Source organism: Triturus cristatus, chromosome 2_1 (genome assembly GCF_964204655.1).
Source record: "Triturus cristatus chromosome 2_1, aTriCri1.1, whole genome shotgun sequence".
Lineage (NCBI taxonomy): Eukaryota > Metazoa > Chordata > Amphibia > Caudata > Salamandridae > Triturus > Triturus cristatus.
In genome coordinates this window covers 771,408,497-771,434,949 of record NC_140581.1, presented here as the reverse complement: position 1 = coordinate 771,434,949, position 26,453 = coordinate 771,408,497, and the positions used below count along the sequence as shown (strand labels likewise).

Below are 26,453 nucleotides of genomic sequence, written 5' to 3'. Positions count from 1 at the left end.
CCCTGTCTTTCACTTTCTAGAGGCACATAGGGCTTTCAATTCTTGGAATGAAAGCTCACTGTATCTAGAAGGCAGAGAGTCACTGGTGGCTTCTCCTTTAGTATACATACTAAGTGTGGTTTTGTGTAGTTCCTATATATTCCTATACAGAATCTGCGCGTTCTGATAACATAAACTGTGGGTTTGGTGGCAAACTTGTTCCGAGCACCCCCACCAAGAATGCATTAGCTAGCTCACAGTTCCACTAGAATCTCCTCTTATCGGGGAGAGAATAGTTTCTGGCAACCTTAAAATGTGACATCCTTAATCCCTCAGAATCGTGGAAACAATGTACTACCTTTCGCTCAGTCATCCTGCTCACTTACTTGGTCTCAGAGAGTTTACACAGAAGAAACAGTTGGACGTGTTAGAATAAGAATTTATTGCACAGTTGTTGTTCTAGTGTAAAATAGATGTGCTGCAACAACCGTTAGACAGTAGCAGATATATATGATCAACAGTACAGTGAATATAAAAGGATAGTACAGTTCTACCATCTTGCAATGATCATGAATACATACATGAATATAAAATGCATGATAAAAGAAATCACATACTCCTACAATGCCTATCTAGATGTACCTAAGTGTACCTATCATGTGAGTATGTATGAAACCAAGAATTCCCTCTAGGATTTAGTCTAACCCCAGTACCTGAAGTGAGAGAGTGTGGGACCCTCTCCTGGTCTCGAGTTGGACTCCCCGCGAGGGATGTGATAGACCACTGTCAGCTGGAGCATCTGCATGCAGGAGCCTCGGGATCTGTGGCCAGCGTGTCGGCCTGGAAGTCTCGGTTTCCTCTAGCTAACACTAGCAAGATGTACTGTATTTTTACAGAAAGTCTCTAGGGTTCCTTTGTCCCTTGTTTCTTGTATTATTTATTGTTGGATTTGAGGATGACGTATGGGATGAACCGTGTATGTAGATATTATGCAGGTGGTGTAGCCCCTGCCTCGTTTCCAAGAACCCTTATAAATATTCATTCATACTGTGCGAGTCTATTGATGAAGTTACAGAACGCTATTGTTCAGGGAAAACCCTCCTTCTGCGCACAGCACTAGAACTAGGTAAAGGTTCAACCCTGAAAGGCTTGTTACTGTGTAGTGTAGAGGAGGTAATGTAGGTGAAGGTGTATGATATTACCTGGGCCTATATCACGGTACTTATATGGAACATAACACCCACTCCTCTTCCGAATAGTCAACAATAATAAAATGCTAATAAACTACTCTCTCTAATAGGTAGCAGCACATACAAACCATCAGTGAGCCTCGTAAAAGCATTATTTTTTAAAATAGTCTAAGAGGGGAAAAAAATTAGTTTTTGGAATTGTCACTTAAGCCAAAGTCCAAATTGAGGTCGTTTATATAAGTCAAACCATTACCAGTGTTAGAAGGCCATGCTTTTTCAGCAACAGTGTTAATTTTAGGAAATATTCCAAATGTATTTGAGTTTTCAAACAAAAAGGGAAAATCCGAATTCTTTCCCAGCACACGATGAGCCAATTATAGATTAAGTGTCCTGGCTGGGAGAATCAACATCATCGTTGCTCGCTTCTGCAGAGGACGGCCCCTGTAACACGTTGTAGAGTACGTCAATGGAGCACAGATGATATTTAGAACTGCCAATAGCTGGTGCAGAGGCAGTTGGTGCTGTAGTCGATACCTGAGTGCTAGAGGAAGAGCTGATGCTCAACCCAGTTGTAGCAAAAGGCACCTGCGGGTTCTCGAGGAATGCAGCCATCGATATAGGAATACGCTGGGGACATTGCCGAGCATTGGACCTCACGGGTTCCAGCCTGGTATTCAAGTCCGTAGGCATGTCCGATGCAAGTGTCAGACAGAGATCCAACACGCATTGTTCTACACAAAACAGGCACCGAAGAACAGGTAAGATGCAGTCCATCCAGATTGGTCTAAATGATAGGAACCAAGAGGCACTCAGTTCCCGTAGGCGAGGTGTGCCCAGATGTTGTACTATGCGCTCACGGTATTTCCACTCCAGGAGTGCTTTTGCCATCTCGTTAGTAATTGGGCCGTCCATTGTGTAGCAAAAAAATGACAATCAGGATTCCTGCTATAGAGAGCAGGATCAGCGGAAGTCCTCCAAAAATGCTTTCCAATACGGAATGTATAACATTTGGAATAACTCCGAGGATTGTCTGAAAGGTGCTTAGAAATTCTGACACTATGGTCTTAAATAGGTGTACAATACCACTCATATCAGACATATTAAAGATACCACCCACCATTTCTGCAAAATGAAAGGGGCAGTTTGTACGTATAAGTGCCTGTATCTCAGTCGAGGTCCTTGCGATTTGAAGATCAAAGGTCTCTCGGGTGGAGGTTAAGGGTACGGTTTGCTGTAAAAACATGGCTTTCAGTCTGCTCAAAGTATCAAATTGTATAAATGAAACATTCAACGAAGGCCATAACGGCACCTCCCTGACTGTATTCATTGGAGTAAACAATGCTTGCATACAGCAAGTAACCCTTGAGTTCACAGTGACCAGATAGGCAATGCCCGGAAGCATCCCAGAGCAACCTTGACTGGTCAGCATCAAGTAACTCCCATTCGAAGCAGCTTGAATACAGGAGTAATCCAAGACAGGATGCCTGTTGCACAGTGTCATTTAGAAATATCATCTGCTGTGGAATGAGGCATGCTCTTAAAAGCACTTCTGTTCTCTCGACTTGCCAGTCCCTAGAAACCCCGACTGATTTTAAGTCTATTGTGTCCTTCCATAGGTCAAAACCCTGCATAGACAATTGGGCAATAAATGAAGCAGAGTAAATCTGTTTGGTGTTTGTGAACATAATTTTCAGTGCCGATGTCGGTGTAACCTTATAACAATATGAGGTTGGGTCAGTGGTTTTAAATCCTGAAAAATATGAAAATGTCTGCGCAAATGTTTGCGAACTACTTTTGGGTGGTGTAGGGCAATGTTCTCACTGATGGTACTCAAAACATTTCTAGGTGATATAGATTTGTGCAAGAAATGATGACCATAATGTTGGTAACAGTACAAAGTGTCATAGTCTGAATTACCTTCTGGCATTTCAGTGTTCGGAAATTCAGCAGTTTTCTCTAAATCAGACAACATATTATTAACAGTTTCAGAGTCCCAATCATCAGAAAGTGTACTGGAGGTAATGATATCACTCAATGAAATTTTAAATACATGAGACATTTTTAAAAGTTCAGTAGGACCGAATATATTGAAATCAACCTTCTCCCAAACTATACCATCCTGTATAGGAACTGCTGTAATGTTCACTGATGACAAGTCTCTTTGTTCACGGTAAGAAGATTGATGTGGCTTCAGAATCAAATTAGCTTTTTGGGCTGTAGCGCTTTGTTGAAGGTATCGTCCATTAATAAGCATACTAAAAGTTATAACTAAGCCTAGCCAGAAAAGAAAGAACATTATCCCAGTAATTACCCAGAGTTCTACCCAAGGCGATACCAGGTAAGTCTTTTTGAGAAAGTTCAGAAAGTCTTTGACTTGTTGCTTTCGTGTTTTTTGGGCTGGCGTCATTTCTGGTTCACTTCGATCCAAAGAAAATTTATCAAAGTTCATGAAGTAGCCAGAAGCAGTTCGATCAATTGTTGGAATTGCATCATGATTTGTTGAAATCGCATTTTGCTCTCGTTGAGGCGTGTTGACGTAGATGTCTGTATTTGGTCTAATTGCAACTTGGTTGTTATTTTGAGTTTAATTTTGAAGTTGGGTTCAAGGGGAACGAGTTCCAAAGCATTGTTGCATAGTCCTTCATTCCGTACAGGAGGCTCATCGAGCGTGATGAGTCTCTCTGTTTGAACTTCTTGGATTGTAGCTAGAGGAGGGCATCTGCTACTGTGTACTTCACGAGGCCTACAGCTTAGTATCGGCCACATAGTGTGGTTTGATTAAGTCAATTGAGACAAATCTTTTCTCCTTTTTCCTGGCAAGAGGCAGCTAAAGCACAGTTCTTGTTCCTTGAATTGCTAGGACAGGTACAGGCTTTCTGTATGATGGTCCAAATTCATTTTTATCTGCTATTTTCTCTCTGACTAGAAACCTGACTTTTGGGATCCAGACAGGTCTTGCCGTGACTGTCTTGACTTCCCCAGTGGCTGTTCGTTTCACCTGCACATTGCTGTGCAAGGCTCTTGCTTCATTTAATTCCTGTAAGATAGCCAAACGTTATGGATGTCAAAAGATCTTTCATCCGCCACTGTGTCTTCACAATCAAGATCAGGTACCCACATTCTCGTCCCAAATAGGACCTCGTAAGGAGTGACACCCCTTAGAGTACTTCTTGGCTGGTTGTTGAGGGCTCTCTGTATCCCATATAGATCTATTGACCCAACTACCACCCTTGTCTAATACCCTAGCTGTTAAAGATTGCTTTAGGTCCTGGTTTTTCTTCTCTACAACCGAATTTCCCTCAGGATGGTACGGAGAGAAGTACCGCAATGCTACGCCCACATTTTCCATGGCCTCTTTGTAAGCCCGAGAGCTAAACGCCGGGCCACGGTCAGAATGTAACATGCCAACTGCGTATGTCCTTATAAAGACTGGCAAATCTTTGATAACAGTTCGAGCGTCAGCCGAGCGTTTCGGGCAATCCCATAGGAATCTTGAGCATGAATCCAATGCCACCAAGATATACTTGTAAGGGGCCTCCGTGGTCCAGATACACACTAGTGAGAGGTTTGTCTGATTTTAATAATGGTGTCTGTGCCAGGCGTGTTATGGTGGAGCCTTTAATCTGCTGGCAGATGTCACATTTCAAGACATAGTCTTTAGTTTGTTTTGTTAGACCTGGTCACCAATAGCGCTGTTTCAATAATGAAATAGTTGCTGTAACACCTGTTTGCGCAGAGCCCAAACCCACGTGTGCTGCAAAAATCAAACCTTGTCTACGATCTATATTTGGTATTACTCTATCCCCCACTCCAGGAATCTCAGCATATGGAATGTTGTTTGCATCTAACTTGTAGGAGTACTTGAGTGGAAATTTGTTTGGTACTGCTGAGCTGCCCTTGTGTGAAGCAATGACAGCAACCATAATATCACTGTCTATCCTCGTTTTCGAACGAGTGATTGCAATTACGGACGCTACGCATAAAGCCCCCTTCGTGGCTTCATCAGCCAATGAATTCCCTTCAATATGAACGCCATCACGTTGATGACTTAGTGTATGAATCACATGAGCTCGTGGTAGTTCGTTTTTCAACTCAACTACCTGTTCCCATAGCATTTTATGCTTAATTGTGCCACCTTTTGCGTCTTTGAACCAGTTTTGTTCCCAATGATGTAAATATTCATTGTACGATTGCACACAGTAAAAGGAATCACACTCTATCAGTGTGGGGAATTTGTGATCTGTATTCACCAGTGCCAGTATTAATGCTTTTAACTCTACCAACTGTGCCGTGCAGTCTCCTAGAGATTGCCTTTTGGTGCAACTTGGATGGAACTTTCCATCCCGCATACGACCTTTAGCGATTGCACATGCTGCACTGTATTGTTGCTTACTCTTTATGGCCGGTTGAGCAGATCCGTCAGTGTAAATTATATATTCATACTGATCTAGAGGTAAGATTTCATTTGGTAGAGGGTATTCTTGTTCGTATTGCAGAAATGCTTGTGTTTTTAGACTTGGATCAAATCTGTATTCAACATCCGTTGCAGTTAGAGAATTAGCCCATTGTATCCATCTTGGATGTAAGGCTTTTCCATTTGGAATGCTAGCCTTTGTAACAGCCTCTAAAGCTCGTACCGGGGTTATGACAATTATGCGTTTTCCCTGACCCAGTGCTCTTTCTCGTGCTACAGCGGTCGGAACTGCTGTGAGAATTTTCTCTGTTGAAGTGAAACGCATTTCTGCATTTGTGTATAGGTGTGATTTGTAAGCGATTGATACTGTTTCGCCTTCATTGAAGGTTAAGTAAGTGTACCCGCATTGACCCGCAATTACATGGATCACTAAGGTACGTACGTTTACCTGCATCCGTAAGGGTTTTGAAGCTATCATGTCTTCTTGTGGTGAACGTAGGATGTTTGTGTGTTCCTGTGTCCACTGTCTAACTGAAAAGTCAGGTTTTATTAAGTCGTAGAAAGGTTGTACTCTTTCTGCGTAATCCAAAATGTATGTTCAGATGAAATTTAGGAATCCCAGTATTGATTGTAAATTTTTCAATGATTTTGGAGGTTGGAGCAGCGCACACTTTTCTAAAAAGTTAGCTGCCAGACTTTTCCCTTCACTTGACAGCTCATATCCTAAAAACAGGACATTGAGGTGGGCGATTTTTTATTTGTTTAAATTAAATTTGAATATTATCCACATAGGACAATGCTTCCTCATCAACATTTTGGATTAACTCAGTTACCCTTGCTGAAAATACCCCCGGGCTGTTCTTATACCCTTGAGGGAGACAACAAAATTGTCGCTGGGACCCAAACACTGAGAATGCGGTCAAATACCTGCTTTCAGGCGCTATATTTTGGCAGAAAAATCCATTTGAGATATCAAGTGTAGTTTTATATTTTTTCCGCACAATGTTATTCATTAATGCGGCACTGTGTGCATTTTGGACAGTGAATGTCTTTGTGCATGTGTTTAAATGTCTGTAATCTAAAACTAGATGATATGAGTTGTCCGGTTTTGATACAGAAAACAAAGCATTGTTCATTGGTGAGGTGCATGTTTCAATGACCCTTTGATATTCAAGTTGATCTTAGATCTCCCTGACGTGTTTTTTAGCTTCTTGCTTTATTAGATATTGTCTCTGTGCATTTGGTGAGACTTTTAACGGGATCACGTGGTGGGTTGAATCCTCACCACATCCGGCATGATTTTTGTATATTGCTGGAGCCAGGGCAGCTGCACACTCCCGTGCATATGTGTGTTTAATATGAATGGGAACGAGGTTGGAGAAATCTGGAAAAATTATATCTTCCCCCCTAGGGCATTCCATAACGAATGCTGGCGGACAATCTATTTCAGCTAATAGGAAGTTATAACCAAATGACAGGTTCTCCCAAAAGAGACCTTTAACTTTCCTGGGCTTGCCTCCCTCCATTTGGAGTGTTATTTCATGTAACTTATGTGGGACGCTTACCCTCGCATCTGGTGTTTCCACAGTGATGTAATCATTCAAGTCCGCTGTCACCAGAAATTCCATCAGGTTCTGGCGAACTATTGTTACTTCTGCCGCACTGTCTAGCATCGTCTGAGCCCATTCCCCGTTCAGAAATTGTGTCCTCAGAATTCTGGGCATGTCTAATCTTCAGGCCTGCAACTTTCTTCTTTTTAAACTAAGGTTTTGATTTTGGCTTTACTTCTTCTTTGGAAGTATAGTCTTGAGAGTGCTGCTTGTCTCTGGAATTTGTACGCTCTTCTTTGTGTTCTTTGTGTTCTGACCGTCCTTCTCTCTCTGAGTTTTTTGATGAACCCTGAAGGGAACAAGAGGAATGTGTATCGGTATCCTGATCCCTGTCAGGTTTCCTAATATTATCCCTATTGCTAAGGTTGTACCTCTTTTTAGGATGTTCCTGTAGAGGAGATCTACCTCGGGAATGAGATCTGTTTTCTTTAAAGTTTTGTTGTATTTTACTATCCCACTTCAATTTAAAAGAAGAAAGTGTCTGCTTAGAAATGTCATTTTCAGGACTGCTCATCAGTTGAGGTTTTAAAGCTTTCCCACCCAAACTGTCTCTGCCTAATTCTGCATACACAGTTTCAATTATTTTGGGCAGTTTGTGTTGTTGATCTAATGGACTGAACTCCCTTAGGCGTTGGCGGATTACCACTGAAGATGCTTCCCCTTTAATATTAGCTAGTATTATGGCTGATACCTGGTCATAATTACCTAGTAACTTCATCCCTAGGTTCAGAGCAGTTTCTGATCCGTACTCGTTCTGTATTTGTCTTAAGACATCCAGTATTACCGCTAATGAAGGAATACCATGAATCCTGGTATAAATGGCAGCAAAGACTGTACCCCAAGTGGTACAATCCTCTATTTGTGGTGTTCTCCCCATGGGCAAGCTGATTGTTACCATTCTGTGTTTTACAAATGGGGTAGTATTCGGGAATACTGCCTCTAACTGTATTATTTTCTGAGCTATCCAGAATGGCATTTGTTCGCATTTCGGTGGCATTTTGCCCATTACCGCGTGTAACATTTGTGGTGTGATTTTAGTTGGTGTACCCTGAGACTGAGTTCCATTTGTTGCAACTGTTGGTGGTTGGACTGTGATAGTCCTCATGACGAATTGTGTCAAGTTTCTGTAAATTGTAATGAAATCTTTGTGTTGTTTGAGTAAGTCTCCGTGTGGCATTGTTTCAATGTCAGGATGTGGTGTGTAGGAGGCTAATATTGGCCATGTTGCCGCCTCTCCCCTCTCCTCCGAGCGGGCCTAATCTTCCTCTTCCTCTTATGTGGGGTAGGGCGCCTTTAAACCAGTATAAGTGTTCCTGATACGTGAGTGGAACCTCTATATCCTCAAACGGGCCATATTCCAATGGTGCATCTCCCTCTATGTATGAGTGCTGCTGGGAATGTAACCCACAAATAAAATACCTCTGTTTTGTTTGATGCGTGTGCCTCAGTCACGAAAGCTACTAAGCCACCCCTAGGTTGTAAACCATTTTCTAATAGCTTCAGGGTGAACGTATGTCTGAATTTAGGTGCAATTTGAATTGCGTTGGTATCTTTGTCTCCTGCTGAGAGGTGCAGATCTACTAGTTGGTTATCTCTTGTCTCAGTCATTTTTGTAATGAAGAAGTTTGTTCAAGGGAACTAAGATAAGGTTTCATTACACAATTTTAGGAACACTGTGTCCTTCAGGCTTGATTAAACAACAGCTAATAAATAGGATATTTTGCCTACTCAGCTGTGGCGGAGTTTGTGCCCACCCACTCCAGACATCGCTGGTGTTTTGTGAGTGGGGTCTCTGAGAATTGCACAACTGAACTACTCAGATTCTACTGTTAAATAAGTACCCAACCAACATTGGGTGCCATGTCTAGTAGTTCATATATATTCCTACACAGAATCTGTGCATTCGGATAACATAAACTCGGTTTGGTGGCAGACTGGTTCCGAGCACCCCCACAGAGAATGTTAATCTGTTTGCATTAGCTAGCTCACAGTGCCACTAGAATCTCCTCTTATCAGGGAGAGAATAGTTTCTGGCAACCTTAGAACTTGACAACCCTGATCCCTCAGAATCGTGGAAACAATTTACTACCTTTTGCTCAGTCACCTGTGCTCACTTATTCGGTCTCAGAGAGTTTACACAGAAGTGTTGCAATAAAAATGTATTGCACAGTTGTTCTTCTAGTGTAAAATAGATGTGCTGCAACACCCGTTAGACAGTAGCAAATATATATGATTAGCAGTACAGTGAATATAAAAGAATAGTAGAGTTCTACCATCTTGCAATGATCATGAATACATACATGAATATAAACTGCATGATATAAGAAGCAGCGTACTCCTTCAATGCCTATCTAGATGTACCTAAGTGTACCAAGCATGTGAGTAGGTGTGAAACCAAGAATTCCCTCTAGGATTTAGTCTAATCCCATTACCTGAACTGAGAGAGTATGGGACCCCGCCCTGGTCTCGAGTTGGACACCCCGCGAGGGATGTGTTAGACCACTGTCAGCTGGAGCATCTGCATGCAGGAGCCTCAGCGTCTCTGGTCAGTGTGTCGGCCTGGAAGTCTTGGTTCACTCTAGCTAACACTAGCAAGATGTGCTGTATTTATACAGAACATATCTAGGGTTCCTTTGTCCCTTGTTTCTTGTATTAACTATTGTTGTGTTTGAGGATGACGGACGGGATGAACCTTGTACGTAGATATTTTGCAGGTGGTTCAGCCCCTGCCTGGTTTCCAAGAACCCTTATGAATATTCATTCATACTGTGTGAGTCTATTGATGAAGTTATAGGACACTATTTTTCAAAGAAACCCCGCCTTCTGCACCCAGGACTAGAACTAGGTAAAGGTTCAATCCTGAAAGGCTCATTAATGTGTAGTGTAGGGGAGGTAATGTAGGTGAAGGTTTATGATATTACCCGGGCCTATATTAGGGTACCTATATGAAACATAACAGTGGTGTGTGCACCTACCTAACCTAGTGGGAACTGTCTTAGGTTGGAGAAAGGGTGTGTGAGGCCCTTAACTTACCCAACCCAAAGTTCAGTAGAACTTACTTATCTAAGCTACTATTATATGTACCTTGTACTTAGTGGTTTTTAGTTAATCAATACAAAGATTTATCTGGTAAAACAATACAGGCTTGAATCCCAACTGCTACAAACCAATGTGAGAAGTTGGCCTGGTATATGCTGTCCCCTAATTAAAGTGGGAAACTTGCACCCGTCAAAATAACCATTATGGTGATTTAAAAGGTCAAAGATAACCTTAGAAAGCTATCCAAGTGGTAGCTGTGGAGAGCAACATTCAAGCTTAGTCTTGAAGGAATGTTAAGCAGCTTGTTTTACCAGAATGCTATCTTATTGTATTGGTTAAATGAAAGGAAAACCACACAGTAGTTATAAGAATATATATTTATTGTTATAACACCTTAAATACCTCACAGTATCTGCTACACGAAGATAAACACAACGCACACAATACTATAGCACAGAAACAAACGTAAGTAGCACAAATACACAGTGGGCTCCAGGGGGAGACCAATCCATATACTATAATAGTGGTATAAGAACCACAACTCGAGTAAAGACAGTGCCTTACGGTTGTAGAATTGCTGGGACCCCAAGTAAACCCCCAAGGTGAGTAAGTAGGGACCCCACATAGGACGGGTGCAGTGTGAGAACACGACCGCTTAATGGGAGAGTCACGGTTGCAGTTTTAGTGTTTAAGGACCCTTCCCAGTGGATTTCGCGGAAACCCTTTGGAATATAAGAGAGCCACCCCACCCATGGATACCAAAGTGCCAGAGTTACCTATCCCAGGGAAGCCGGGTGCATAGGGCTAAAGTGGCGTCGGAACTGCCGTTGTTCTCAATGGGAGTCTTTAAAGAAATGCCACTGCTGGGAAGCTGAAAAGTGTCCGGTGGAATCCGCAGGTGGATTCTAGAGGGAAGGAACCAGAAAGCAGAGGGAACAAAGTCTGGGTCACTCAGGAGTGACCAGGGGCTCGGTAGACGAAGGCCTACCGATGTCTGGTGCTTCAGGTGCGAAGGAGACATTGAATCTGCAGCCAGGGGGACCAGGATATGTCGAAGATGACCAGGAGCCACATAGGAGCTGTCCCACAAAGGATGACGAGTGCTGAGGGGTCGGTGTCCAGCGGGAGCACCAACAAGCCTTGGCAAAGGCAACCCACGAAGAAGGTTGAAGAAGGTCACGGTCTGGCCCAGCAAAGACCAGAGGACTCACCACAGTCAGGGCAGGCCGGGAGCAACCAGGGAAGCCAAAGAAAATCCAGGATTGCCCCTCAAAATGACCCACAGGCCGAAGGCACAGTAGTCGCAAGGGAACCTCTAGCAGTTTCACAAGTATCAGCTTGCAGGGTACAGAGTGCAAGGAGGCGGAAGACCTTTGTACAAAATGCGTGCAGGGGTTGCGGCCTCATATAACCCAATGCACGAAGTTGGGGAACACCAACAAGCATATGCACTTGCATATGTATGTGGTGCACAGGGGTTCGGGTTATGCGGTTCCCACAAGGGATACTGGCCTCAAACTTGGTGAGAGGGCAGCTTGACCTCAACTAACACAGGAACCCACCTCCTGTGTTGCTGGACCCTTCAGAGTCCGCAGGAGCTCAGGATAAGCAGACCAGTCAGTTGCGCTATGGTGCCTGCGAATGCAGGGGAGTGACTCCTTCACCCCAAGGGAGATACTTTGGATGTCCTTGATGTTCCACAGGTCCTGCACAGAGCCTGTATGGTGCACGGGCACAGACGATGCTTTGGACGGAGAGGGAGATGGAGTCCAGCGAAGTCCAGAGTGTCCAGATGGTTGAAGTTCAGTAGTTTCTTGATCAGAATCTTGCCACATCAAATCTAGGGTCCTACAGCCAGGTAAGCCCTTTTTTACCCACGGGAGAGGGTTGGACAGATTTAGGGGAACCCTCCCAGGGGAGGGTCAGGACAGTGGGGAAGTTACTCCCATGTCCTTTGTCCAGTTTCGCGCCACAGCAGGAGCCAACAGCTCCCAGAACTGGTTTGGGCTGGACTATGCACAGGGACACCAAATGTGCCCTCGTGCAGACTTTCAGGCACTTTGGAAGTGCACCCACCAAGTCCCAATACACTAAATCCTGTCTGGGAGGTGGCCACACCTCCCTGTGACAGGATGCCTATTCTCCTGCCTTCCCCTGCTCGAGCTTGGCTCAGCAGGAGGAGGGCAGAATTGTGTCTCTGGTCAGCAGCAACCATTTTGGACTGCCCCGGCCAAGAAGGCTGTTACTGGAAAGACCAGTGACCTCACGAAGCTCGCTTCAGAAGGGTGTAATCATACCCCCCACACCAGTTACCGCTGTGGAGGTATGATTCCAAGGTGCTTGATACCAAACACAACATGTTTTGTTTCAGCCGTTTTCGAGATAGCATTTACCGTGAGGTTATAATGCACCTCTACCTCTATGTCTGGCTGTGTCACAGACAACCCAGGAGAATTGTCTCTGCAGGCTGCAGAGGGGTTCTGCTCATGCAGGGGCACCCTCTCACGTAAAACCCAGCACCCTGCCTTCAGGATTGTCAAGGTCTGCTATAAGGGTGACTTATACGTTTTAAGTGTAGTGACCTATGCTTCAGCCCATGGGATGCCTCTGGGGTACCTATGCCCTGGGTACATGTGTACCATATACTAGGGACTTATAAGGGTACCCTAGTATCCAATTTGGAGTGTACCTAAGTACATGTCATTACATTTTAGGGAGAAAGCAGATAGACTGGGGCCCTGATTAGCAGGATCCCAGTCAGACTAGTCAAAAACAGTGTAACATCAAGCAAAAAGTGGGGGTAACCATAAAAAGAAACTCCTACTTTCCTGCAATTTGGGTCTTGGTTTGGTTGACCATAAGATCTAAACTGGGCATTAACTCACAAAAAACGTCAAACAGACATTGTAAGCCATTTGCGGCCCTAGCAATTCGGACTGTATCGTCCGCATAAATTAGGATGGGGATACTCCGAGCGCCTACATGAAAGCAATCTACCCTGAGATTGACCAGGTTATCCTCCAAGCCATTTATATAAATGGAAAACAGAAAAGGAGCCAGGACGCAGCCCTGGCGTACGCCCCTTGCCAGGCTGAAAGGTGGTGTGGTTTCTCTGTCTGGACCGTATCTCACGCTGGCAGTGTCCTCATTGTGCAGATCTCTAGGCAAGTTAATAATATAGAGATCAACCCCCATTTCAATCATGATGTCCCCCAATTTTGAACTGTTTACAGAGTTGAAAGCGGAACTCAAATCCATAATGCCAGATGCAACTTGCCACCTTTGCCACAGTGTATTTGGATATTAACAGATATAGATTTAAGGACTGCTCGACTGTACCAAGGCTGGAGCGGAAGCCAAATAGAAGATCCGAGAGTATGTTACATTCCTCGGCCAAAATCTGCAAACGGTCTAACAGGATTCAACCCACAATATGCGCGCAGGAATTAATCAGTGAAATAGGGCGATAGCAGTGAGGGTCATTTTTTGCGCGTTTTTAAAAAAATAGGAACAAAGGTTTCATGAGACAAGTTCTTAGGAGGGCCAGTCACCAAGTCAATGTGAGACCTGGCCTCATTGGTGTGGGTTTCCCTTGTATTTTTTGCCTTTTTGCCTCCTGCGTTTTGGACATCATTTTGCTGGTCAAGGGTCTTTGGACACGTTGCCACTGCTGTTCAGTGCCACCGTGCAATTGCTCCTCTGTAAATTGTTGTTATGGATTGGCGATTCCATGATTGGCATATTTGGTTTACTATTAAGTCCCTGGTACAGTGCACTGTTTGTGCCCAGGGCCTGTAAACCAAATGCTGCTAGTGGGCTTTTAGCACTGATTGTGCCACCCACACAAGCAGCCTTTCAAAGGTAACTCAGGCCTGCCACTGCAGTGTCTGTTTGCAGTCTAGTCCTGCCATGTTGACTTGGCAAGTGCGGTTAGCCCGAAACTGGTCCCAGAATGCTTGTTTCCGGTCCAAAGAAGACATAGCTTGGCAGTTCGGGCTGGACTGTTCCCATGAGGCACAGGATCAAGAATGATTTGCATATAGCTGTGTCTGAACTGGGGTGGTGAAGTGAGCTAAAGAACGATGATGGATTCAACCAAGATCTGTGACTGGGGGTGAGTGTCTGAAAAGTTTCAGCGCTCCGTCCATCATCTCCTTGTGTTTGCTAAGATCTAAATCAGACCCACTTGCCAGGCCCTAACCTTCCCTTTTCTTGCATGTAAGTCACCCCTAAACTAGGTCCAAGGTACCCCTATGGGATGGTGCAGTGTACGTGAAAGGTAGGGCATGCCCTGATGTGTATGGTATGTCCCGATACTGAAATACTGCCAATTTCGTTTTTTACTATTGCAAGGCTTTCTGTCCCATAGAATAGAATGGGGAGTTAACTTATAACATCTTATAAGTATAATTGCCCATGGGAACAAGATAGGAAAATGGAGTTTTGTATGCCTGAACTCAGAATATAAAAGTACATCTTTTTAGTAAAGATGATTTTTACATTGTATGTTTGAAAATACCACTTTTAACAAGTAGGTATTTTCTTGCCAAGCCATCCTGTGTGCTTCTGCTAGGTTTGCGTATTGTGTCTGGTTTTGTAGTGGCAGGGGCTGGGGATGTGCATTCTGTTCAGACAGGCACTTGGGTGTGAGGCATGGGAGGTGAGGTGTGTCCTGCCTTTCCAGGGGGAGTCATGGCTGGGCTGAATGGACCTGGGCTACATTTAGAGTAGGGGGAGGAGATTTCTTTCACACCTGGATGGGTCTGGTCTGCTTTGGACGATGCTGTCTCCACCTCCTGCCGGGCAGCTACACCAGAGAGAACAGAACTGGTTTTGGCCTATCACAGACACTCTCTGCCTCCTGAGAACAAAGGATTTTGTACTATAAAAAGTATGGCCCAGACCCCTGAACTTTAGATCACTTTTGGACTTCAAGAGGAACTTCTGCCAAGGAGAAGAGCTGGAAGAAACTGGAGGAGGAGTACTACCCCTTTGCTGTGTGCTGTCTGGGGTTGGCCTGCAGTAGCTTTTTCTGCCAAGGAAAAGAACTGTGTGTGTCTCCTGCTGGAGAAGTATCTCCAAGGGCTTGGAAGTGGAGCTTGCCCCCTGTTCCAGAGGTCTCAGGAACAGCAACGACCTCACCATCCTTCAGGGCACTGTCTCTGGAATGGCTTGTTTCTGTCGGCGTAAAAGAAAAAGGGCAACCGACACTGTCACGAGTCCGTCACAGGATTTTGTGTCCTGAAGGCCCTGCAGAAGGCACCGCTGCACCTCGCACCGCATCCTTGGTCTCAAGACGCTGTCTGGACGATTGTCACTGAGCCACTGCCTCACTTCATAGTGAGGACATCACACCCTGCACCGCTTCCATTTTTGCAACCCACCTGAAACGGTTGCCCCTACCAGCTTGTACTATCTTGTAAGCTGCAATGAGAAAGGTACTGTTTTCGAGTCTTTCTTTGCTTTAGCTGACCCCGCACCGACGCGTTCAGCTGGAATTGTTAGACTCTGTTGTTTTGAGCATCGTGATAGCCCCGGATGGAGCTACAGACTCAGAGGAGCTGTGTTCTTCAGCTATTTCTGCAATTTAAAGGTTATCTTGCAAAGTAACTATTTTTACAATATTGTATGTTGGATTCTTTTTGTCGTTTTGGTCTTGTTTGGTTTAGATAAAGTTTTCCCTATTTTTCTAAACTGGTGTGGTGTCCATTTGTAGTGTTTTCACTGTGTTACTGTATGCATGCACAAATGCTTTACACACTGCCTCTGAGATAAGCCTGTCTGCTCATGCCAAGTTACCAACGGGGTGAGCAGGGTTTTTTTTTAGAAGTGTATCATCCTTGCCCTGACTTGAAAGAAGGGTCCCTACTTGGACCATGGTGCAAACTATTGCCTACTAGAGACTCCCATTTCTAACAGGCGGCTTCAATGAAGTTTGTCAGTAAAGGGGCCCAAAGTGGGGCATTAGCTTTAAACATATCTGAGGGAAGCTCATCTGGACCAGGAGCACACCCAACTGGACAACTAGTCAGAGCCCCCATATTCTGCATGTCCAGTTCAATGACTGGACATGCAGAATACTTAGCAGAATGCTGGGACATGTTTGAAGTGCTGTCTGTAGCTGAGAAGAGACTACAAGCTTATAATCAGGGATCTCTTGGTTCCCTCAATAAGGGTCAGCATAAAGCTCAGTGAAATGGGCAACCCAGAATTCAGATGGAATAACAGTGTCAGTGCCTGGTTCTCTTTTTGCCTCAAACAAACTGTGATTAATTGTTTCACAAAAGGTCTTACAGTCCCTTATTTCACTTGCCTGGACTGGTGATGAAAATGCTGCCTCTCTAATAGTATTCTTTCTAACTTTAAAGGCATCTCTATACAGAGGTCAACATCTCTGCACCGCAGCCTGATCTCTGGGGGATTGTCTCAGAGCAAATTATGCAGCCAGAATAACCCAATTATGAAAGGGGGCATAATGCTGCACATTTTGTAATAGTGATGGTTCATTAACACTCTCTGGGCATTAGTTACACGTCATTAATGCAGTTTAACACCCACATATAGCAAAAGGCAGCAGAAGGGTGACCAGGCCAGCTTTGCAAAGGCCTTCCATTGTCTGCAACACGTGTTGTCGCATTTTAAAGTAGCATTTGAATAATTTCAGCTAGAAACAATCTTTTTTTGTTCAAATCTTAAGATTATGCGGCAGATGATTAATTATATGGCAAATGCCGTAAGTCTACAATAATGCAAAAAATCTCCAAGGCCGCACAATCGCATAATTCCAGTGGCCCTGATTATAGCACAAATTGCGTGCTTGCATCCATTTTTGATGAGAGGACGCATTGCTCACTAAAGACATAGTGCAAAAAACAGAAGGACTGTATACAGCAGCCACTGGAGTAGTGGTCATTCGGATTGTTCTCTGCTACATATTTACTGCGTATGATGTTTAATTATGAAACATGTGATAATACATTAATTTCAGAAATATTGCTTAAAAAGCATAATGTAAAAATTACCAAAATTATGTGAGGTTACGCTCACGTAATGGACACTTCATTAGGACCTAAAGTTATTTTAACAAAAGGAGAAGGGAAAAAGCTTATCTGGCTGTACATTCCAGGGTGGTATCAATTCCATCTAGTCTTCCCAGCTAGCAGGTTCCATAATCTACAACACTTTTAATTCAACATTACTATGGTTAAGCTCTAAGGGACACCCACCACCTGTCACTTTAATGTGGTGCTTTGCCTTGCTATAATCTTCACACACTTTCTTGTGAAGGTCATACCACCTCTTTTTAATATTATTTCCAAGGCCTTTGGTAAGGGAGATGGCATTTATCTTTTGCAGGATACTGTCCCAGATGCCACTTTTAATATGCAGAGATGTTTTTTTTTCTGGAGTTTTATATAGCGTGAACTTGACCCAAAGGTTTCAGGTATCAGAGCGCTTTACATGAGCACCTGTTGCATTACACAAGGACACATACATTTTTGGTAGGCACCGGGAGATTAAGTGATTTGCCCAGAATCACAGGATGTTGAGCGTCCCTCCTAGACTCGAACCCAGTTCCCCAGTGTCGAGTTCGACTGCTCTAGCCATAAGGCCACATCCTCTCCCCATATCCTCTGTATGATGGTGCCTATGCACCAAATAAAACATCATAGTTTTCCATGACAGAGTCAATAAGGAGATCGAAAGATTGTTCGGAAAATTTAGCCTTCCTTTTCCTACATAACTTTGCAATGGCCATGTTAGCAAATACATTACTTTCGGCGGAGTAGCCTTTATTCTGATAATTTATCTACCGAACAATCCTCTGAACAGAAAAATGTTTCTGTCATCTTCTTGAACTGAGCTTTTCCAGCAGCAGCTAAATTATTAATGATTTATTGACAGCAAAGCTCACAGGCCAGATTATCTGTCAGCATACAAACATGTAAACACCTGTGACATGCTTTTTTTATTTGCTGAATACAGGTGCATTATTGAAAACAAGCCTTTCCTCACTAAAAGCAATATATTTTGCAAGATGTCCTCATGCTGCTTACTTGAATTATGATGTAAAAAAGTATGCAAATGCAACATGACATTTGTTAGGTAGTATTTTGCAATAAAATGAATGTTGTTGAAATACTACATTAACAATGCAAAATAAACTGTGTTATCAAAAATAAGACTTGACAATTACTGTAGTATGTTTCAACACTTATGTAGATGAGACTTCAAAATCTTCCATTGTGTTTGTATATGGTTGACTTTTCCAGAGACCATTACGAATCTTTATTTGAGACTGCTTTAAATGTTCCTTCATTCATGTGAGCTTGCTGGTTTCTAATGATCTTGATCTGTCCACCTCTGGGCACACGCCCCATAATCAATCCAATAAGAGGAAACATATTGCAGGTATGCAAGATTACTTGGACCTGCTCTGGGAATTCTCATCTTGTCAGACTGTACATTGTATTGTGATTGGCTGCGGGAAATGCTTTAATAATTGGTTGGGGCGTTCTGATTCTTGTGTTTAGAGCAGCATTTATCTGCTGCATGTGCATGTTTATCCTTACAGGGGCGATGCTGGATCTGAACGTTACACATTTCTAAGGAATAGTTTATAAAACAACTTTTACCTGGAAACTGCCTCCATTATACATTCATGCATATGTAATGCAAAGCGAAACTAAACAGCTGTTGAAGTGTTTTAGACTAAATCTGCATTCCTAACATATTTCAAAAAAAGCATGGCATTAACAATAGGAACTGACTGCCCATGTCTGTTATGCTAAACATTCACATCTTTGAAACGCTTAATTTGTGTTCCCATGATCCTTTGCAGGCAAGTCATTTGAGAAATGGTGCAGGCATTAGAATGCATTTGAACTGACATTCAAGGTGAAATTGAAACATGCACTAATGATTACTAATCTGTGGGGCAAATCTAAAGAATGTAGTTTGCCATAAGTGAATGATGCCGCACATTTGAACATGCATTAAGGATTACTTTGTGAGGGGACACATCGGAAGAAGCATACTGATGGTAGTTATTAATAAATGGGGACACCAGTGACAACATGGTGCCTACTTCTGTGCAACCCTTGGACTGACATAACAGTGGTCATTTTTTATACACTGTAGGCACTTTTGAATGGTTGTTCCCATTACGTATTCTTGCATTCGCATGTTGGGAATCTTTCACATGCATCATGAGCATTATTTGCTCAATGGTGTCCAACCCTTCTGTACTTCCAACAATGGCATACTATTGGTTATTCTGGGTTTGTTACTAATGCTGTCTGAGACCTCAGGCTGTAAGATTTCTGTAACGTTTTTGCACCTGTTCAAGAAGCAGGTTCTGATTATAGAAAAGTAGAACACACCCATCCATGTACTCACTCGCCTAATAATCCTTCCATGCACTCACCAATGTATACAGCCAACTGTCAATGTACTCTTTTATTTAGACATGGTATAAGGCCTGATTCATGTAGGTAAACTTACACAGTTGTGTAAGCTTCCATTTTTCAATAATCACAAAACTGAAAATTTAATAGTAAGTTTGCGACTGTGGTGACTCTGCAGTCTGGGCAGAACTCTGCACATGCAAAGATAGGGAAGGCCTATCTTTTTATGTTCTGAGTTCTCCGCGCCAACTGCGGAGTCTCCGCAATCATAAACTCACTATTAAATTGCAGTTTTGTGAATACTGAGAAAGAGTAAACCTACACAAATGTGTAAGTTTACTTTTGTGAATCTGTTCCTCAGTGTCTCCATTAGCACCACAACTGGATTACCGTACTTGCAAACTGCCTAAAAGATGAGAAGAATGGTGATCAGGTGAAACAATCCGTACCAGCAGACCATGACCTACACAAGCTGATCACATTATTGGGGAGAAGAGGAATCACATACCCCACACCATCAGCTGCTTTTAACACATATTTAGAGCAACCAGTAAATCTGGATTACAAAAAGCTTCTGTTCAGGCATATAACCCATGGGCACATTACCAAATGCATAGAATGACGGTCTGGGTGCAATTAGTACAAGGCTGCAGATCTGTACAACCTTGAAGACTGATCTCAGGAGAACTTTGCACAACTCCACAGGATATCGTAAGACATATAAGATCCCATAAACAATTAGAAGTAAGGCCACTCAAAATAGTAAACCATACTCAACATAAAATTCTAAACTAAAATTTTAGCCATAGTCACAACAAGCAACCTCAACACTAATAAAGAAAGCCATCTCTTTCTCTTTTTCTACTGTGGCAATACCTACCTATGCACTACAGAATACCCAACAGAAAGAAAGAAATGGTCAATATGTGGAAATGATTTCGCCAAAATGTTCAGATTATCTGAACCCACTTCTAGCTCAGTCAAATTAAAAGTGCCAGAGCATAACGTCAATGAAGGTCAAGTTTCAAGTATATTTTTATTCATGATACAGAAGTCTGAAGAGATCCATATAAAGAGAACACACACATTGTCGTACATATAAAAAGTACCAAGCACAAATTCTCTAAGGCGTTCAATTTCGTAAACATTCATTATAGATCATACAAGGTTAAGACAGAAACCTTAAATATGAAGTAAAATCAATAAAAAATTTAAAAGCGCTCAAAAAGTTAAAAATTATATGACAAAACATTTCATTAGGGAAGTCTGAAGCTTCACAGGTGGTTCGTATAGATAACTGCAAACACATAGGTCTCAGCCATTTTTGCAGTACAATAAAAGAGCCGGGCAGACCAATAAGACATGATTGATGCCTTGAGTCCCATTCTGACAGAAATTACATTCTGCAGAGGTTCCATACCATTTCTCTGTCAGAGAATTCGAATGAAGTATGTCTAACCACAAAAGAATCCAAAATTATCTCACTCCATGGGCTAAGTTCTATTTTATATTGGGTCGTACACTATTCGCTAGAATCAAATATTTTATATTTTGGAATCCCCTTTCTTTAAAACACACCTCAGAGTCCAGGGGGAAGCTTGACACCGGCGAAGCCTGTTTTAGGCTTGCCTTTAGTTGTAACGCAGGTAGTGACGGACCATGTTTGGATCTAGTCCAAGCTGAGCTACTGCATATAAGAAGTTTCTGTAGACTAATGTCAACTAATGCCAATAAAGCTAGTTAAGTGCATGATCAGCTCCATTCAACATCTTGCAGTCAATAACCTATTAAGTACATCATAGTGGTACAGTCCTAGGAAACAACAAGACATGAAGTGATATATAAAAGCCAGTCATTACAAATAGTGGGTGAAGGAGAGTGTTGGTTCTGGAAAGCAGGAGTTTGAAAAGTTTCAGGTTAATTACCAGTTCTATATTTGATCCAGCATCAGCCTTTTCCACATGCCAGATCATAGATTGGGGGCAGCTGAACAGCACTCGGCAGGAACACTGATGCCAGCAATAGCGACAATGAACACAATGGGGCCTATTCGCAAAGGCATTTTGAAATAAGTAATGTAGTATACTCATGTTCTTCTATTTTATGTAATCTATCAGGCCTCAAAATGGCAAAAGAAGGAATTTAATGATAACATTCAGGGAATAATCATAAACAGTTAGTTCAAATAGAAATGACTACGCTCTATTTACACTTTTTTAATAAAAGCATGTAAAAGAGTAACCTTGTAGTCATTCGCTAACTCATAAATGCTTCTGTGAACCGTCTCCATAGTGTATATGGGTGTTCCAAGGCTTCTGGTACTTTTACATAAAAATTGGGTGACTATAAGCCCTGATGTAGATATCTGTCTTAGAAAGCGGAGAGAGATGCAGCCTTGATTTCTAATCGTAATCTCCTCCTGTTCTTTACATTGACTTAAATAAGAAGCACTGAATTACTCCACTGGAGATTTTCCCTGAGTTTTTTCTTTCAAAGCAGGTTTTCCACATATTTAAAGCATTGTAAAAGCACACCTACTGACTGCAATATCTGCACAGGAGTATGATCTGACTTTTCTGTACATAACAGCAGTGAGTTGCACAGGAGCTAATGATTTCATAAGTGATGCGTTGATTAAAACATAACTTTAGTAATATTGTAGAATTTAGGATAACTTAGGGAGACTGCAAATTTCTCTGGGACCACTGCATGCACCATCCAATGTAATTCAGTCTACTGGGAACAGCTCTGCATTTGAGAATCAGGTCTCATCCTTACATGGGAATCAATATCTGATCAATGGAATGGGATCGGATTTGCTGTCACACACTACTGATCCATGTCATGGCCGCAAGCATTCAGGAATGAAGAACCTCTTTTAGCTGTGACATGGAATTAGATGGACAATATTTTTTGCAAGTCAAGAAGAATTAACCTACTCCTTAAAGGGGTTTCAGAAGACCCAGGTGCCGATTACGATCCTGTAAAAAAATTCCCCGTACGACTCGTATCCGGTCTTTTTACCGTACGAATCGTACAAGTGCCGTACAAACTGCCAAGTACGATTCGCATGGGAAAAAGTCCATACGAATAGCATTGGGAATTATTCCCCACACGTCCTCGGGTCAGAAAAAGTGTCCGACACTTCCCCGGACGATTTACCGTACAAACGTGAAAAGTGAAGTCCGACCGCGCAATTACGATCCATCCCATGCGTCCGAAGTCACATCCGTATGGAAAAAACACCGTCCGCACCGAACTCCCATAGCAACCATGGAGACATGTGCCCACATACGGGCTGACCCCCCCCAGCCCCCGTATGTACGCGCCGACCCCCCCAGCCCCCGTATGTACGCGCCGACCCCCCCAGCCCCCGTATGTATGCGCCGACCCCCCCCAGCCCCCGTACGTTCGAGTCGTACCCCCGTGTATGTACACCCGTGTACGTGTTATACCCCCCGTGTATGTACACCCGTGTACGTTCGAGTCGTACCCCCACCCGTGTATGTACACCCGTGTACGTGTCGTACCCCCGTGTATGTACACCCGTGTACGTTCAAGTCGTACCCCCACCTGTGTAAGTACACCCGTGTATGTGTCGTACCCCCCGTGTATGTACACCCGTGTACGTTCGAGTCGTACCCCCACCCTTGTATGTACACCCGTGTACATACACGGGGGTACGACACGTACACGGGTGTACATACACGGGGGTACGACACGTACACGGGTGTACATACACGGGGGTACGACACGTACACAGGTGTACATACACGGGGGGGTACGACACGTACACGGGTATACATACACGGGGGATACGACACGTACACGGGTGTACATACACGGGTGGGGGTACGACTCGAACGTACACGGGTGTACATACACGAGGGGTACGACACGTACACGGGTGTACATACACGGGTGGGGGTACGACTCGAATGTACACGGGTGTACATACACGGGGGTTCGCCGCGTACATATGGGGGATGGGGGGGTCGGCGCGTACATACGGGGGCTGGAGGGGGTTCGCCGTGTACATACGGGGGCTGGGGGGGTACGGCGCGTACCGGGCCCCCTAATCTGGTCGTTTTGCGCCGTACTTCGCTTTTCCGGCACTTTTTGGGTGCCGTGAAAATATTGCCGTCCGGACTGATGTCGGTTCAAATCGTACTTCCTGGGTCGTGAAACGCTGCCTGTAAGCGTCCCGACGTCACGTCGCAGCATTCCCGGATCACATTCGTATGTATATTTTCGTCGGTCGGTGTTTTTTACGAATCGTACGGAAATGGTGTTTCCGTGCGAATCGTACTTCCATGTTTGTAAAGTTTTACAACCGGGTACGAGTCGGACGGAGAAAACGCTCCGACCGACAGTTCGTACCCGGTTTTTCCAGGATCGTAATCGGCACCCCAGTGTTTTTCCAAATGTAGGGTCTGTGACCACAAGTCTGTTTTGTGCATTTGACCAATAGTTTTGTTTTCCCATAGTACATTCTTCTTTGACAACCGTGACATTTTAGGACATAACTTTGCCATTTTGAGGACTGTGTGGTCAAATTCACTTTCTTTTACACAAGGGGTTACAGTTGCAGATTACAGGAAAGAAGGAATGATGTGGTGAAACTAACGAGGATAGCAATGATGTTGTCAATGCAGGACAAGGTAAGTCCTTGCGCAAGGGTTAATGCAGCCCTACTAACAGCTGATTCAGGAATGTATATTTTCAGTTATTTTTGAACAAACTAAACAGTTTCTTTTGTAGATTTGAAATAATTATTTTTTAGGGCTAGCTATATATGCTTATAGGAAAATGAGGGCATTCGATTTCAGATACAAACGTTATTTGTTTCTACTTTGTGGAAGTTCAGCTTTCCACGTATGATGGTAAGGGTATATAGTCACAATGAAATAAGCTGTTTTGAGTTATCTTGCTTTAAGAAAACATTGAACACTTTATGATTGATTATATAAAATGCATCTCCGAAACCAGGGACAACCAACTGAGGATGAAAAAGTCCTTATCTTTGTATTATCTAGGCGCTCATAACTGTTCACTTCCGTCCAAATGGTTGAACATGTTACTTCACATATACATGTATATACTTTTGCTACTACCATCATCATCTTTCTCGTATGACTACCCTGTCAAAACCTTAACCTTTAGTCTCTCCAAGGTCTACTCTGTAGGTGGTTGCCATCAGAATTCTTTAAATCACCTCCAGACTTCCTTGCATTCACCACAATGTGCCGTCCAACTTCTACACTAGCCTCTGCATCTGGATTGTGGCAGTAGGCAACTGTGTGAGACCACCAAAAATCGGTCTTCCAAAGATTTGAATAAAGTACATAGCTTATTTGTACACTGGTTATCCCTGTACATAGCTAATGATGCATACAAAAACGCTTACTGATTACGTTTATTTCCTCTAGGTAGTCATTCTCCATTCTATGTTAATTTCAATTCATTGCATGAATCTACTTACTTGTGGCCCATCTCATGAGCAATAGTAAAGGCAAGATTAAGACCATTGTCCTCTGCAATAATGCATTTTCGTTTTTCACTACACATTCCATTCAAATAAGCAATGCCTGTAAAAATAAAAGCATGATAAATTAGCACAGAGTTTACTGGCAAATTTCAAAAGAATATATAAAGCAGAATAATATAATTAAAATCCAATATATTTGTCTCATATCATCATGCAGCCAGATAAAAGAAAAATGAATGTCATAAAAATATCAGATATTTTTATATGTGAAAGACCGTATAAAAGATAGACACATTTGAATACACAGAAAATACACAACATGCTGTGCAGGAATAAACGGTCTAAGATTTCATGAGTTAGAAAAATGCGTTGTGAGAAAATCGTGATAAGAAGAGAAAAATACGACACGGATAACATTTTGTTTAAATGCCATTTGGCATGACTGATGGCCCCTTTAAGATGTTCTGCACAACATATCCACACACACACCTATGAAATTAATATTAATTCTGGTATCTTCATTTTAAGTGCATACATTCTCCCTGATTATTACCTGCACAGTGTACTTTCTGAGGATGTACTAATGTTACATTTAATAATGTTATCTCTATCTAAGAAACATCTACAGAATTAATTCCTGGACTTTTTGAAATACTTTGGTAAACCCAATTCCCTGGTAAAATTAATTTACTATAAATATGCTTGAAAAGGTACTTTTGCAAAGGTCCCTGTTACCCACTTAAAGCCACTAGAAGCCAATTTTGATGAGCTCTGACTGTCACCTGGCAGCTGAATGGCCTCCTTGATGAGATGTGAACTTGCTCCCAGAGCCGAGACAAAGGCCTTGGGTGTGGGAAGGTATTCTGTTCCTTCAGGTATTGAGCTCAGGTTTAAATTACTGAAACCTTTACTGGACCTAACAAGAATAGTGCCATTAGTAATTGTGGTGGACTACCATCCACCACAACAAATAATCCACTTTCTCACAATGATAAACTCCGTTTTATATCCCAGCGCAAATTAATTAAATGGTTCTTAAGCATAGGAAACATTCTATCTGAGAATAATTATCACAATATTTTCATCTGTTAAAAAAACCTAAATGGTTACACTGATTTTGTAGACAAATATGGGAAAAGAGTGTTGATTATTCCTCTTCTTTTAATGGGAATTTACACCTACTGATTAACCTTGGTAATGTTTTTAAGGATATTATAAACTTTCAGTTTTAGGTGGAGTTGGCATTGTTGAATAAGCTTTGACGGGGAGTTTTTTTTAGGCAGATATATTAGAAACTTGAAAGCGAGGGGCGACCTGCGCCCCCGC

The 26,453-nt window shown here is 42.8% G+C and overlaps 1 protein-coding gene across 1 annotated transcript in view; it reads right to left on the bottom strand.

Moving 5' to 3' along the window:
• Positions 1 to 26,453, bottom strand: part of ADAMTS19 (ADAM metallopeptidase with thrombospondin type 1 motif 19) — a 1,193,695-nt gene that overhangs the window by 647,171 nt on the left and 520,071 nt on the right. The window contains exon 8 of the mRNA XM_085632713.1: positions 25,122 to 25,227. Within this exon, the coding sequence (XP_085488839.1) occupies positions 25,122 to 25,227 (106 nt within the window). The remainder of the gene's footprint in view (positions 1 to 25,121; positions 25,228 to 26,453) is intronic.